Source organism: Vulpes vulpes, chromosome 6 (genome assembly GCF_048418805.1).
Source record: "Vulpes vulpes isolate BD-2025 chromosome 6, VulVul3, whole genome shotgun sequence".
Lineage (NCBI taxonomy): Eukaryota > Metazoa > Chordata > Mammalia > Carnivora > Canidae > Vulpes > Vulpes vulpes.
Genome location: NC_132785.1, coordinates 61,188,340 through 61,204,741, shown reverse-complemented (window position 1 = coordinate 61,204,741; position 16,402 = coordinate 61,188,340). Strand labels below are relative to the sequence as shown.

General features: G+C 41.8%; 1 protein-coding gene across 12 annotated transcripts in view; it reads right to left on the bottom strand.

The window, feature by feature from the left end:
- Positions 1-16,402, bottom strand: part of UPF3A (UPF3A regulator of nonsense mediated mRNA decay) — a 50,635-nt gene that overhangs the window by 10,096 nt on the left and 24,137 nt on the right. For 9 of the 12 annotated variants that reach the window (XR_012002074.1, XR_012002075.1, XR_003236539.2 and 6 more), the window contains one exon: positions 15,071-16,148. The exons of the other annotated variants lie outside the window; for them this stretch is intronic. Coding sequence is in view for 2 of the 9 variants with exons in the window: in XM_026008792.2 (XP_025864577.1) it covers positions 15,996-16,148 (153 nt within the window). In the remaining 7 variants the exon portion in view is untranslated. Of the gene's footprint in view, positions 1-15,070; positions 16,149-16,402 lie in introns of those variants that run through there. 12 annotated transcript variants of the gene reach the window in all.

Here is a 16,402-nt window from a genome sequence, read left to right as displayed (position 1 = left end):
GAAAGTCTCAGAAGAGACATAAGACATTGTTTATACCTCAGGCTGATCTCAGCACAGAACCTACAATAATAAAATGAAAACAACAAAAAATAGCAAAACCTGGGGAAGGAGGAGACTGATTTCCACAGTTACACATTTTAGATTCAAATGTCCAGTGTTTCACAAAATATTACAAGACAAAGACCCATTCAAAGGGAAAAATTTCAGCAGAATCTGTGAGAAAGATTTAATGGCAGATATACTAGACAAAGACTCTAAAACAATGGTCCTAAAGATGCTCAAAGGACTAAAGAAAGGTGGAGAAAGTCAAGAAAAGGATGTATGGACAAAATGGAAATACTAACAAGGATACTGAAAACCTAAAAACTTCTGGAGCTGAAAATACCACAACTAAATGAAAAATTCACCAGGGGGATTCAGAGGCAGAGAGGAATTCATGAATTTGAAGATAGGACAATGGAAATTATCCAGATTGAGGAACAGAAAGAAAAAGGATTGAAGAATAGTGAGCAGAACCTGAGACATGTAGGACATTACCAAGTAGACCAACATACACATTGTGGGCATCCCAGAGAAGGAAGAGAGAAAGGGGAGGAGTGAATATCTGAAGAAAAAAATGGCTGAAAACTTTCCAAACCTGAGGAAATACATGAATATAAATATCCAAGAAGTTCAACAAACTCCAAGTAGTATGAACTCAAGAGACCCACCCTGAGACACATTATAATCAAACATTTAAAAGTCAAAGAACAAATCTTGAAAGCAATAACAGAGAAGAAAATTATCACATACAAGGGATCCTCCATGAGAATATGTGCAGATTTCTTATCAAAATTTGTAGGCCAGAAGACACTGGATCAATGCATTAAGAGTGCTAAAAGGAAGAAAAAAAAAAAACCCTGTCAACCAAGAATTCAATATCTGGCAAAACTGTCCTTCAAAAGTGAGGGAGAAATCAAGACATTTCCAGAATAAAAAGCTGAGTGATTCTGTGACCTCCAGTTGTACCCCCTCAGTAAATGCTCAATGGAGTCCTGTAGGGGGACATGAATAGACACTAGACATTACCTCAAAGCCAATATGGAGAAATGAATATCTTCATAAAGGTAAATATATGGGCAATTATAAAAGCTAGTATTATTGTAACTATGGTTTGTAACTGTACTTTTTTCTTAGCTAAGTGATTTTTTTAAAAGATTGTATTTATTCATGAGACACACACACACAGAAGCAGACAGAGGCAGAGGGAGAAGCAGGCTTCCTTCAGGAAGCCTGACATGGAACTCAATCCCAGGACCCCAGGATCATGACCTGAGCCAAAGGCAGATGCTCAACCAGTGAGCCACCCAGGCATCCCTAGCTAAGTGATTTAAAAGATTATCACATATAAAGGAAAAAATGACTACTATGAAACTAGTATTCATAACTTGGCTTTTAACTCCAAGATTTGTTTTCTACATTACTTAGGAGACTAATGCATTTATTTGGGTTTTTTTTAATGTTTCATTTATTTGTCAGCACAAATGAGGGGAGCAGCCCAGGCCCCCAGAAGGCTAGCGCCTTCTGCTGGTGGAAAGGGGGCTTTTCTCTTCTGCCAGGCAGAGTTGGTTCTGCTGAATGACCACCGAAGGTTCACAGCCAGCAGAGGGTGGCAGGTGGGAACTAACATGGTCTCCTGGCTCCAGAGTGCCCAGCACATTGTAGGCATTCAGTACACACTGGCTGATTACATGAGTGAATGGCCTTTCCACAAACATGCACAGGCTACCAGGAACGTGATGCTGGCCAGCCGAGTTCCTTTATGGAATGTAAGTGACAATGGAAAGTCTACCCTTTTCCATACAGTCTTGTTTGCTCCTGTGAAGCTGGGGGCAGAGAGCACTTTGCTTGGAACAGGATGCTGTGAGAAAAAAAGGTGGTGAGAAAAAAAGCAAGAGTGGTGAGCACAGAAACCACCCTGGCCATGCATACTATTTGTGGTTGTGGAACTCCAGAAGGAGCTCATGACCTCCTCTCTCCTACCCTATGATCTGTATAAGACTAGAAGACAGGCTCCCTCTCCATGCAAGGACTTCCACCACCTGGCCATCACCAAAAGTGAGGTGAGGCACCGGCAAAGCTAAGGACCCACCTTCTTGGACATTACAACTTTAATGCTTGATGAGCACACACCTACTTTCCTACTGGGGATGATGAGCACAGTGGTTGAGAGCTTGGGCTGTGAAGTCAAACCCACATTTGTACCCGCCTCCCTTGTTGAGTGTGTATGTGTGTGCATGCCTGAATGTGAATTTGAACAAGCTATTATCCTCATGTGCAAAATGGGGCTTACTTGTAGGACTTACCTCATAAGGTTTTTGTGGAGTAAGACAGCACTTAGTAAAGTTACTGGCACACTGAATGTAATTCATAAATACTGGATGTCATTGTTACCTCATGCTCTGATTGAATCGTGCTAATGAGAATTTTGACCACTGGTGGGGCAAGTAATAGTGAAAGATTAAGATTTTATGGCCTACCTCTTCTTTTTTTCTTTTTTTTAAGATTTTATTTATTCATGAGAGACACAGGCAGAGAGAGAAGCAGGGTCCCTGTGGGGAGCCCGATGTGGGACTCGGTCCTGGGACCCTGGGACCATGACCTGAGCCAAAGGCAGATGCTCAATCACTGAGCCACCCAGGTGCCCTGGCCTACCTCTTCATGACAATGAGTTGCGAGCCTTTTGTGTCTGCTTCCCAGAGACAGAAGATGAATGAGTCCAACTGAATAGCAAACCCTTTTAAAAGTTGGGTCTTTGTTTTCAGTAAGATTGAAAGAGTTATCAAATGATAAAACCCTTACAAGTAATATTTGATTATAGATAAGTTGAACACTTGGCCTATAATTTGAAAGAAACTTAAATTAGGTAGTATTTCTATTACAAGACCCCTCTGGTCCCTACTACATCAACATGATCTCAGCAATTAGAACAATGAAAATGAAACACTGGTATAGAACTGTCCAGCATCATCTTATTGTATCAGTACAAAGAATTCATTCAATTAATCTGTCAACATATGAACCAAGTGGGAAAAAATCCCCATCTGAGATGAATTTTTAAACACTTTATTACTAAAATTTTTAAACATTCATAAAAGTGGAGAGAGTAGTGAAATAGATCCTTACCAGCTTCAACCAGCTTGTGAATATGCTGCTGTTTTTAATTCACAGAGGGATGTTGTCAATTCAGGTGCTGTAGCAGACTACCAGAGATGGGCCCCCACAGTGGGAAACTACTGTGCCAGAATGCATGTGTCTGCTTCTCTGGACAGCTTATCTGGAAGTCACAGACAGTTTTCTCTCCACCTAGAACAACTCTCCCAAGAGAGGTGAGGAACATCCACACAGATTTCCAGCTGAACAAGTAGCAGCAGGGCAAGTGTGGTAGCAGTGGCGGGGGAACACTCTGCGGTGCCTGCAGCATTTCCAGTTGTCTCAGGCTCCCATGGCTGCTCTTTCCTCACTCTTTAAAGAAAGCCCGTATTCCTGGCTCTAGAGGCCTGGCTGGTGGATGTGAGGGAGCCCAGGGGCTGCCCCACTTGGCTGAACTCCTACAAGCTGTGGATTTGCACCAGCCCCCAGCAGAACTGTGATGCAGTCACGTGACCTCCTGTCTGGGGGCTCGGTCAGACATTTCTTGCTCTACCCTAGGAGGGTCCCAGAGTGGAACCAATGAAGGATGCATGGATTTGTTCACTCCTTTGAAAGTGCCCACTGTGTGTCAGAACCAGCTCTAGGTTCGGGGATAGGAAATGAATATAGCAGCCAGCTTCTGTGGTATTCAAAGGCAGAGAGTGGTAATAGAGAGGCTGAGTGAACACTAAGTTGTTCTCAAATGAAGAGTGAGTTTCTCAGGGAGGCCCAGGCAGTCAGGGCACTGAGAAGACTGTTCTAGAGCAGCTGGCTCACAGCCTGAGGTGAGGGTGGAGCCTGGGAGCCTTGTGGGGTCAGAAGGCCTGCATGGGGCTGGAGATGCTGTACCCTCCAACAAGTAGGGATGTAGGGGAGAGGCACATTAGTAGGATACAAGGGCACAAGCAGACGGCAGTGGAGGCAGCATGCAGGTGCTGGACACAGAAAGGAGCACCCAGGAAAGCTTGGATGGTCCCAAAGCATGGGTCATCTCAGATGACTCAGGGTCACAGCAGTGCCATCCCTAAACCACCCCGCACTGCTGACACCCATGCTGGTCCCCTGTGTCCTCTACTTGAGACTGTCAACTCCACAGTTGCGCACAGAGCGTCAGTGAGCTGGAGTCTTGCAGGTTCCATACCCTGACAAACGCGCAGTCTTGCCAACTGTCGAGCTTGTGGGTCTTTGCCAACCTGCAGTAAATGCCTACAGAAAAAGTCACAAAATAGACTTGTTCTCACAGGGTTCCTTGAGTGTAGCTATCCACCTGGACAGCTGAGGATCTCTGGTCTGTGAAACCATTCTAGTCTAGAAACTGGTTGAAGGGCCAGGTATCTCTTAGTGCTGCTCAAATCAGGCCTATAATTACAGGACCTGATGTAGGGTTTGATTATGCCAAGCAGGCAGGAATCTAGCAGGCAGTTTACCCTTTCCTGCCCCAGGCACTTGGTAATCAGTCACCCCCAGAGTCCTCCGGAGGAAGGCCATTCTGATTGCCACCTGGCCCTTCTGCCTGCTACAGTCAGCTTCTCTCAGCTTTGCCACGAAACTCCTGGGTCCTCCTTTCCCATTAAACCCAGGGTGCCTACAGTAGTTTCCTATGGCTGCTGTGACAAATGACCACAAGTTTGGTGGCTTAAAAGCACAGAAATTTACTCTTGTTACAATTACGGAGGCCACAGTGTCGGCAAGGTTTGCTCCCACAGGAGACCCTGGGGAACCATGTTTTTGGCCTCCTCCAGCTCGTGGGGGCCGCAGGCTTCCTTGGCTTGTGATGGTGTCTGCATGTCACCTTCTCTTCTGAACACAAAATATGAAATTTTATTTACTCATGAGAATTTATTCATTTTTTTCACTGGGGGTGAAACCCTTCCCTGTTTCCCTTACCTGCACATCCCAGGAGAATCTCCCCATGTCAGACCCTGAATTTAATGAATTTAATCATGTCTACAAAACCCTTTACCTCCCCATATAGGGTAACCTTCACAGGCCCCAAAGACTAGGATGTGGCCACCTCCTGGGGCTGCTTCCCAGCCCAGTCCAGAGCTCACTTCAAGTGTGATAAGAATTTTGGATATTTCAACCTCATTTGGCCACTACTGAATATAGGCTCCTACCAACCAGCTGTATCAACAAGTAGAACCTCCCCTTTGTTTAAAACAATACATTATTCATAAAATCAGCCTATTTTATTCTCTAGACTCCTACACTCAGAACCCATTCCTCCATTTTTTCCCTTCATCTTTGCTGACAGGTAAAGGACTGTGTTCTTTTGTGGAAGCTGAGTCTTCCCAGCATCGACCTGTATTTCAGGTCTGATAACATTGGTGGGTTGGGAGGAGCCTGAGAGAATCTGCTTCTCTGGGGAGGGAAGGGCATGAGAGCATCAGTGGGGTGTGGGTGTTGGGACAGCCTGGTGTGTTGCCAGTCTGTCAAAGACTCCTAAATACCTGTATTCTGGCACAGAGGCCACTCTTTCCATATTATTGAACCAACTTTCATATTTTGTGGCTATTTTCACCATGTGACCATACAACAATTTTACGACTTGCATAGCAACTCCCAGTTTCTAGGTTTTAAGAATTTAGAGGTTTTGTTTGGTTTACATTCCAATTCAGTGCTGCTAGAAATCGCCACCCCATACCATATCTTGCACTCCTTTCGCCTTTTACATTGTTCCATGGTGGTAGCAATGTGATTTCCACAAACCTGAACCAGTGGATAGTTGATTCCAGGTGACCACAGATGATTACCACCATAGGGTACAGGCTGCCAGATTCTTATTCCTGGATACTAATGGTACTTGTACTCAAGCCAGTGTAACTTCTTACCCCAGATTTCCTTGTTACTGTTGCCTCTAACTCCCTCCCTATTTATCTGTTTTCCTGTGAAGTTCTTAGTTTTAAGTAACAGATAATTGATCCTAGCTGACGTAAGCAGAAAAGGGAAATTATTGGAAGGATCATAAGTAGCTCAGAGAATGAACGTGAAGCCTGGAGAATGAGATGAGGCTCAGAACCAATGGACAGGGTGGAGTGCAGGAAGCTGCACTGGGCCCTGCCACTGGGTGCCATTATCACCAGTGCCACCACATGCTGCTGCCTTCAGTGGCTCCACATTGTGCCTCACCTCTGCATCATTCCCAAACCAGGGTCATGGGGTGTTGAGCTTCGGCTTCCTGTTGTCAGGGGCAAGGGATCCCAAATTTTATTACTCCCAAATAGATCAGTGTCCCTGGGAAGATGACTTTAAAAAGTCAGGAAATACCTGTATTTCCTGTGTACACTTCAGCCCTTACTTCAGCCCTTATGTCAGTGAACCATAATTGTCTCTTCATCTACTTATGTGGATTTCCCTGGCAAACAGAGAGCTCACTGTCAGCAAAACTCTTGTGCTTTGTAACCTGAGCACACAGCATCTGTCCCTGGTACGACATAGACACCCACACCAGTGTATCTTCACTGAAGCAATGAAGTAGAGGGGTGTAGGCTGTGGGGCTGCCCATGGCAGGTGAAGGGTTGTGTCTGTGCTGTGGGAGAAGATGCAGCCCTGTCTCTTATTCCTAGAGGGCAGAACTTGTAATTCACCTCTTAGAAGCAGCATAAGAGGATTATGGAAATGTGTATAAAATGGAAATGCTTAAGTTCCAGGAAAAATTTGGAGGACTTCGTATTTCTCTTGTCTTTTTTTTTTTTTTTTTTAATTTGGGAGAGAGCAACTGCATGCACAAGCAGAAGGAGAGGCAAAAGGAGAAGGACAAGTAGACTCTTCACTGAGAGCAGAGCCCAGTGTGGGGTTCAATCCCAGGACCCTGAGATCATGACCTGAGCCAAAATCAAGAGTTGGACACTTAACTGCCCGAACCACCAAGGCGCCCCTAAATATTTGTTTAATTAGCGAGAGTTGCAAGAGGAACCATAGCTTTATCACATTACAACCTCAGGCCTTTGGGTTGTTTCTTTGCATCCATTTGTAAATGGAGGTCATGGCTGCGCACTGGTGTGGCCTCTGGTTCTTACAGAAAACATGGTGGGATGAAGAGGGTCTCTGGAGGCTTCAGAACCACATGGAGGATGAGAGCTGGGCCCAAAATTATCAGAAGTTCTTAGGCAGCACTTGGGAATGCTTATTTCAAGTAAGTCCCCCAGGAGCTGCTGGGGGTGGGGTACCGCACTGTTGGGCAGGCAGTGGATTTCCTCAGGGTAAAAGCTTTCATATACATTAAAACAAAACAAAACCTGTCAGTCAGGATCAGATTTGACTGCAAGTAATGGACACAGTCACTCAGCTTAAACAAGGATACCCCCTCTCACCCAGGAGTCCACAGGAGATGAGCTCGCTGCACTCACAGAGGCCATGAACCCACCACCCGACCAGGGACAGCTGCCCCACACAGGTCCAGAGCAGACTGGTTGCATCTGGGGGCAGCACAGATCAGACAGGGGCAGGATGCTAGGGGCTCTGGTCAGAAGAAAGCAGGCAAGAGGGATCATAGGCCTACTTGGCAGTGAAGTGTCTGTGACTTTAGGTGACAGTTTTTGCCTAGAATGCTCAATTGCTCCATGTTATGTTTATGGCAAGAGGCCTGTGGAAACCATTTAGCACTGGATTACAGACAGCCTAATGTAGGAGACTTTTAACTTTTTAAAAGTTGTTCCTTTGAGGGTCTGACAAAAGCTTAATATAGACCAGACCAGAGGAAAAAAAATATTTTATCTTCTTATTCATAATATGGTGAGGTTAATTAGGGAGCCCGTGGATGGCCACAAGAACAGCAGCGTCAAAACAGCATGCAATGTGGATTTCAGGTTAAGGATTCCTGATCTAGAGGACTCAGTTCTGCCATTTATGACTCAGAGGACGTGAGGAAGACCCTCCCTTTTAGGTATTTCTCCTCCTTTTGTGAAGGGTATGAGCCCCAAAAAGTCAAGAGGCTGGTCTTTGCTCACTGCTGCAGGCTTGATGCCTACAAAAGTGCCGCCTCCCACAGAGGCATTCACTGCAAATGTGATGAATGAGTAAATGAATGGACATCCTAGAGTGATGAAATTGCCTCTTCAAAGAGCTGTTGTCAGATGAAATGTGAGGAATGTAATGGTGAGATTCCATCATTTCACTGAAGCAGTTGTTATTTCTTAATGAGGACCATCTTTTCAGTGGGAATATGGCTTTATTCCCTTTGTGAAGAAGCACAGGTACTTTTAAAATCAAGTGACTTCTTTAGAGAGTGGGTGGGATTGAGTTGGCCTGTCATAACCTGTCCTGTCTCTGCCCATGGCTGTCTTGTTCTCTCGCTGATATTTAGATCAGGTGTGGAAAGTGCTTGGGAAAGAATCCTATTCCTCAAGGAGGATTCTTCTTTGAATCTGTGTCGGGGAAAATTTGATTTGTTAGTTCACATGCCTGACAACATAGTCCTACAGATCTTCTCTTTTTTTGATTTGGATGACACTGGGCAGCTGTTGAAACCTGCAAAAAATTCCAAAAGGTAATAAGGCCTTAAAAAATAAATAGATGTATTTTTATACTGGTAAATATTATACAGAATTCCAAAGAGAAGGAGCATGATTTAGAAAACCCTAACTTCATGTGATGACAAACCCTGGATTTGGGCAATGACAAAATAGGTTTTACTTACAGCCTAAGAAACTGGTTAGGTTACTGCTCAAGAGGCAAAACAGTGGCACATCTGAGAGAATGATAAGGTGGTCATTGTAAAACATAAGGTCAGTAAGTGTTGTAGACAAACCTATTCTTGCAAAAGGAAATTCATCATGCTGCAAGTCAAAGTAAAGGGTATTAACACACACATTTAAGGAAAATGTTAAAAATAGTACTATTATAGCTTCTAGTTGAACTTAAGCAAATACTAGAAACAGAAAAAGAAACTGTATGGAAGCTCCTAAATGCTGGTTTCACTAGTGTCCTTCAATGAGAAACTTGGCAGATTAGCAAAGACCCCTGGGGAAAGAATGTTTTCAAATTCCTCATTTCACATGTATTATTTCAGGCATTTGTATATATTTGGTAACAAGTTTTGAACTCATTTGGAATGAGAAGCAATGAAAATCTATTTTTGTACACAGTTATTATTTAAAAATCAGAAAACAACTAAAAATCATCTTAATCCTACCTCCAATTGCTATTAAATTGTAGTATATGTCCTGTATTTTTCCTAAAAGATTGAGTATTTTTGTGTTTGTACCTCTTAATCCCTTTCACCCATTTTGCCCATCCCCCCATCCCCCCCTCTCCTCTGGCAACCACTGGTTTGTTCTCTTACTTAGGAGTCTGTTTCATTTGTTTTATTTTTTTAGATTCTATATAAAAGTGAAATAATTTGTATTGCTTTTTCCATCCATGTTTTCACAAATAACAAGATCTCATTCATTTTTGTGACTAATATTCCATTTATATACATACCACGTCCATTCATGGATGGACATTGGGCTGCTTCTATATCTCTACTATTATAAATAATGCTACAAAAAACACGCATGCATTTTTTCAAATTAGTGTTTCGATTTTCCTTGGGAAAATAAACAGCAGTAGAATTACTGAATCATGTGGGATTTCCATTTTTAATATTTTCAGTAACTTCTGTACCATTTTCCATAGTGGCTACACCAATTAACACTCCCACCAACGGTGAACAAGGGTTCCCTCTTCTCCATATCCTCTCCAACACTTGTTATCTCTTGTCTTTTTGATACTAGCCATTCTGAACAGGATGAAGTGATTTCTCATTGTGGTTTTAATTTGCATTTCACTGATTAGAGATGTTCTGCATCTTTTCATGTGTCTTTTGACCATCTGTGTCTTTGGGGAAATGTCTCTTCAGGTCTTCTGACCACTTATTAATCAGATTGTTCTTCCAGAATTGATTTATATAATCTTTATATATCTTGGATATTAACCCTTTATCAGATATGTCATTTATGTCATTTGCAAATATTTTTTCCTGTTCTGTAGGTTGCCTTTTTGTTTTCTTGGTAGTTTCTTTTGCTGTGCAGAAGTTTTTCATTTTGGTGTAGTCCCAAGAGTTTATTTTTGCTTTTGTTTCCTTTGCCTGAGATATATCCACAGATATGTTGCTAAGGCTGATGACCACGAGATTGCTGCCTATGTTTTCCTTTAGGAGTTTTATGGTTTCAGGTCTCACATTTAGGTCTTTAATCTGTTTGGAGTTTATTTCTAAGTGTGGTGTAAGAAAATGACCTGGTTTCATTCTTCTGCCTACAGCTATCCAGAACCCAGCACCATTCATTGGGGAGACTATCTTTTCTCCATCATGTATTCTTGCTTCCTTTGTTGTAGATTAACTGACCATATACTTCTACAGTGGTACACATCTTTGCAGACATTTTCTAGCACAAATATCCTATGTGTCTATAAACTACTTAAAGCAAATCTTGCACTTCTAAATTTTTAACACACTGTGGACATTTCAGTGTCAGTTTTCTGCCAGCCAGCCACTGCTGCTGAACAGTGGGCAGTCTCCATTTCTCTGGTTAGGACAGGGAATAGGGACAGCTGGCATGCTTCCTGTCTGTACTTGTGCGAGTCTGTCTGTAGGATGTAGTATTAGTTAGGAGTTCACATGCTGGGTGTGAGGATATTTCCATTTTATGTCTCAATATGGTAATTTTGCCCGAAGAATTTTCTTTGTAACATAGGAATGACCAAATCTTATTGGAATGATGCAGGAGAGGGGAACCACCACTGGGTTCCTTCCTGATATTCTGCACCCTCTCAGTCCTCAGGTTCCCTGAAACAGGCCTGTCTCAGTCAGCTCCAGCCACTGTTAACAAAATACTACAGATGGGCAGCTTCAGACACACATACTTATTTCTCACAGTTCTAGAGGTTTAAAGTCCAAGATCATAGTGCCACTTGTTCTGGTCCCTGATAAGGCCTTCCTGGCTTGCAGGTGGGCACCTTTTGGTGTCTCCTCTTACAATAATGCTAATTCTATCAGATCAGGGCACCATCCTCATGACCCCATAAACACTGACTACTTCTTCGTTCCAGATATAGGCCACACAGTGGGGGGTTAGGGCTTCAACATGTGAAGGAGTTTGGGAGTTCAGTCCCTAACAAGGCTTGAGTCTGAATATCATGGTTTCTACCATCTGTTAAGACATCCAAGAAATGCCAGCAGTTTGGCACCCAAACATCTCCTAGACTGTCCCTCACACCCCAGAGTGGCAGAAGAAACCTTAGTCAAATCAGTTGTTCCACTTTTTGGTTCAGAAAAGTATGGTCCCAGTGATGTAGGAAATGGCTACATGGTGTGTGTGACTGGGTAATTATATGTAGGCACACATCTCTCAGTTTGGCACCTTGACATTTCTACGAAGACAATAATTTCTTCTACTAAAAATGCTATTATCATTGAAAAATGCCATTCCTCTATGAGAGAGACTGCTTGTGTTTAAGTCTGCCAGGTCATCTTTTATTGCTTTTGTGATACAGAGTAACTAATGTACTTATTTTTCTTTTAGACTTGTCACAGTAAAGAATTTGGGGAGAAATTTAAAACATTGTATGATAAACATGCTTCTGATACAAAGATAAGGAGGAGCACTTACAAGAAGCTGTTAGCTCTCCACCAAAATGCAGCCAACAGAAGCTCACACAGAGCAGACAGCATTTTTCTAAACTTCATTGAAATGACAAAAGTTTTAAAATAAAAATTTAAAACTGAATTTTCATATAACAATTACTATCCCCTTAGATCTTGCTATAGTTGGGACTGGACTGAGGAATTACCAGGTGGATTTAAGTGGGCTAATTTGCTTTAAAAAAAAAAAAAAAACCCTCTTGACTCTGAATACTATTCTGAAAATAAACTTATTCTCTCTTATTTTTCTCTTTTTTGCTATTAACACAGATCAAATAGGTCAAATACCTACTTAATTTTCCACTTTAATCTCTGACATGTCCTTAATTTTAGACAGGAAGAACAGAAAACAAATCTACCTGAAGTAGATACCTGATACTTATCTCTTTTCATCAGAGTTGAGAAGACAGACACAAATGAGAGTTCATGATAGATGTGAAAATAAAAGATCCTTCCTCAGGGTGTGATGTGAAAAAGCTCACACCCTTCACCATCTAGGGTCCTCTACATATGCAGAAAGATGGTGGCCAGAAGGGCCACCCGGCCATGGCCTTGCACTCTGTACAGAGAACATGCCGCCTCATGAGCTGCCTCACTTTCCTCCAAGGGTCTCACTGTCATTTGACTCAGGAAGTGGGAGACGATGACTTGGTGAGGACTATTATCAAGCAAGTGAAAACCTGTTTCCAAAGATATGAGATTCTTCAAGGTGCCTATTTCATGTCAGATTTGAGGAATTACCTCAGTCAGCTAGTGTTTATAATTTACTAACAAGACTAAGATCCATTAAAATACTGATAGCTAATGTTCTGCTTTGCTATGTTCACATTTAAATTATTAAAATTATTAGGTAGCTGAATAAAACCAGACTGGCATCTAAAATGAGAAACAATAGGAAAAAGAAAGTTTTGCAAAGCCAATTAGAAGGCAAACCAACAGGTGGCCAGCCCCACGCCACCCCTCGGTCACGCTGAGCACTGCAGTCCAACTCCCATGCGTGTGAAGAATATTCTTTCTTAACATTTCTACCATTTCTTAGACAGGTGATGAACTCAGAAACCTTTTCTTAGGGTTATTAGTAATAAAAATTCTACAAATATGAAGGCAACTTGACTTTGCCAGCAACAGGTGCCAGATATCTAAACTTACAGGGACATCATGTATGTCCTGCCCAACCAATTCTAAAGTGAGTCTAAGCCAAAACTGGGAAGTAAATATGGAAATGTTTTATACCAAAGTAACTCATTATCCAAATGTGTTATTGTTTATTTATTTTTTAAAGATTTTATTTATTTATTCATGAGAGACAGAGAGAGAGAGAGGCAGAGACACAGGCAGAGGGAGAAGCAGGCTCCACGCAAGGAGCCCGACGTGGGACTCGATCCCAGGTCTCCAGGATGAAAGCAGGCGCTTAAACTGCCGGGCCACCCAGGGATCCCTGTGTTATTGTTTCAAATCAGTAATCTCAAAGTGACTTCTGGGAAGCCCTGGGGACACATCTCAGGAAACTTTCAGAGCATGTAACTAATTTTTACTTATTTTCCAGCTCTACTGAGGTATAACTGACAAATTTATAATGTATTTAAAGTACACAACATATTGATCTGTAAAATGTATACATTATGAAAGGATTCACAGAGTATCACCTCACATATTTACTTTTTTTGCATGAGAAAATTCTCTCTTAAGCAAATTTCAATTTACAATACAGTGTTATCACCTACAATCATCATGTGTACATAAGATCCTCGACCTTACTCTTCTAACTGAATAACCTAGGACTTTCACTAACCTTTCCGTATTTCCCTCATACTCTAGTCCTGGTGGCCATCATTTTACTCTGTTTCTAGTAGTTTGACTTTTTTTTACACTGTCCATATAAGTGATACATGCAGTATTGTCTTTTTTCTGTCTGGTTTACTTCATTTAGCACAACGGCCTCCAAAGTTTACCCATGTTGCTGAAAATGGCAGGGCTTCCTTCTATGAGGCCGCATAATGTTCCATTTCCTTAATCCACCCATCCATAGTGGACACTAAGGTTGTTTCCATCCTTGGCTACTGTGAATAACAGTGAAAAACATGTGAACAGCTATCTCTTCAAGATAGTGATTCTGCTCCCTTTGGACCTATGCCCACAGTGGAACAGGTAAATAGTATGGTAGCTCTATTTCTAATTTCTTGATGAACTTCCATAATGGCATACTATAGTGGTTCTACCAATCGGCATTCCCACCAACAGTGCACAAGAGTTCCCCTTCCTTCACATCATTGCCAAGCCTTGCTCTCTTGTCTTTCTGGTTTTAGCCACTCTGACAGGTGTGAGGTGATATCTCCTTGAGGTTTTGATTTGTTTTTCTCTGATGAGTAGTGGTGTTGAGCATCTTCTCCTGTACCTGTCGGCTATCTGGGATGTTTTCTGTGGAAAAATGTCTATTTGGGACTTTTGCCCCCTTTTTAAATTGGGTAATTTGGTTTTCTGCTATTGAGTTGTATGAGTTCCTCATATATTTTGGGTTAGGATATTTACACTTATTAGGTGTGTTGTGTGGAGATATTTTCTCTCTCCATGGGTTGTGTTTTCATTTTACAAATGAGTTCCTTTCACGTGAAGCTTTTTAGTTCAATGTAGTTCCATTTGTTTAGTTTTACTCTTATTGCCTTTGCTTTTCATGTCAAATACAAAAAATTATCACCAAGAATGGTGACAAGGAGTTCCTTCTGGGAATTTTATGGTTCCGTGTCTTATGTTCCAGTCTTCAGTCCATTTTGAGCTGCACTTCTGTTTCCAGATCAAAGCCCAAACAAATAGTGAGAATACAGTGGCTCACTCATCAGGAGATCCAGCCTGATCCATACTCTAAGTTGAGGTCAACAAACTATGATCCACAGGCCAAATATGGCTTGCTGCCTATTTTTATAAATAAAATGTTATTGAAACACACCCCTGCCCATTCATTATTGCTTACTGGCAGAGTTTACAAGCTGTAACAGAGACCAGAGAGCTGGCAAAGTCTACAATAGTTACTACCTACCCCTTTTCCACCACAGCTGGCCATGCTGGGTCACATGGACCTCATTAAATCACAGCAAGTCCTTCTTACTCCTCCTCCACCAAATTCTTGGAGCTCCAGAGTCAAGAGCAAAAGCATAGCAATGCCAAGGGACGGACTGTATGTCCCACAGTCAAACGTCTTTAATGATAAACGAGTAATTCTCCATTTTTTGATAAACATTTCATATTTATTAAGGAATAATCAACAAAATACTCAGGTAATTAAAGCTACATTTTGAAAATATTTTATTATGTAAAATTTGATGTAGGAAAAGTACAACTGGACTTCAAATCCATAGCAACTAAAATTAGTGTTCTAAAGCATAGTGCCAAAAATACATTGTTTAAAAATTTCACTAACATTAGAAAATACTGCGAATACTTAATTGCAGAAAACTCCATTATGTTCTTTCAAAATAAAACTGTCTCAGTCTGCAAAAAGGAAAACGCCAGATGCTGTACCTAAGTTATCTCTGTACCCAAATAATGCCCTTATGCTATCTCAGCAGCCTTTACATAAGTGGTTATAACCGTGAGCAGCACATCCATCATTAGACTGTGAAAATACCAGCCAAATTGTTATAGGGGCAATACTTAAAGTGGTCAGACTTTACCCAGGGGTAAGGTTCCTGGCTTCAGGGCTACGGCACACAGTTGGCATGAGGGGCTGGATCACCAGGTTACAAAGGCCTAAGAGCTGCTCCCTTCCCTTTTATAAAGTACAGCTCACACACATGCGATCCGGATCCTGACAGATCACTTACTTATAAATGGGCAGAATTCAAAGTACATGTTATTCCTACATGTTTCAAAGTGCTTCAGAGTCCACACTGGTACAATACTAATTTCTTCCCTGTTTTAATCATACATTTCTACTTTCCAAAGGATATTATTTGTTCTGTTTTGGGTAAACAGTATATACTAGTTTGTACTAGAAACAGTAACATCTATGACAACTTTTCAATTTTTTAAAAGCGCTTTTTTCTTAAGAATGGTTTCTAGATGTATATTTCTAGTTTCTGATTTCTTTATAAAGAGTAAATTAACCTTGCAGGTTATACTTGACACTGATTGATACATTTCTGGAATGCCCTCTCTAACCCACAGAACACTGAATGGGATGTCCCCGTCAAATGTGCATGCTGACTCACCCTGCCTCTTCACTCTTCTGGGAACCAGCCAGTGCCAAATCTTCAGCCTCGCCCCTGCTCCCATCACAGCCCTCAACAGAAATTCCCCCACCACTTTCTTGTGCTCGGATGTGAGCTTCTGGTTGGTACAGCTGCAAGGCCGGCAAATCCTGCTAGGACAGAGGGAGGGGTTACTCTTCCAAAGGTTGGCAACACAGGAGGGAGCAAAACATCTCTATTTCCAGGGTCTGATGATCCTAATCATCTAAAGCAATCAGTCTCACAGCTAAAAAAAAATCTGCCTTTTTTTCACCGCACTATCTCAAAAACCAGGCATTTTAAAGACAAAAAAAAAAAAAAAAAAAAAAAAGCCATGACGACAGTTAATACTTAAAATAACTCGAAGTCAGGTAAAATTAGAGTC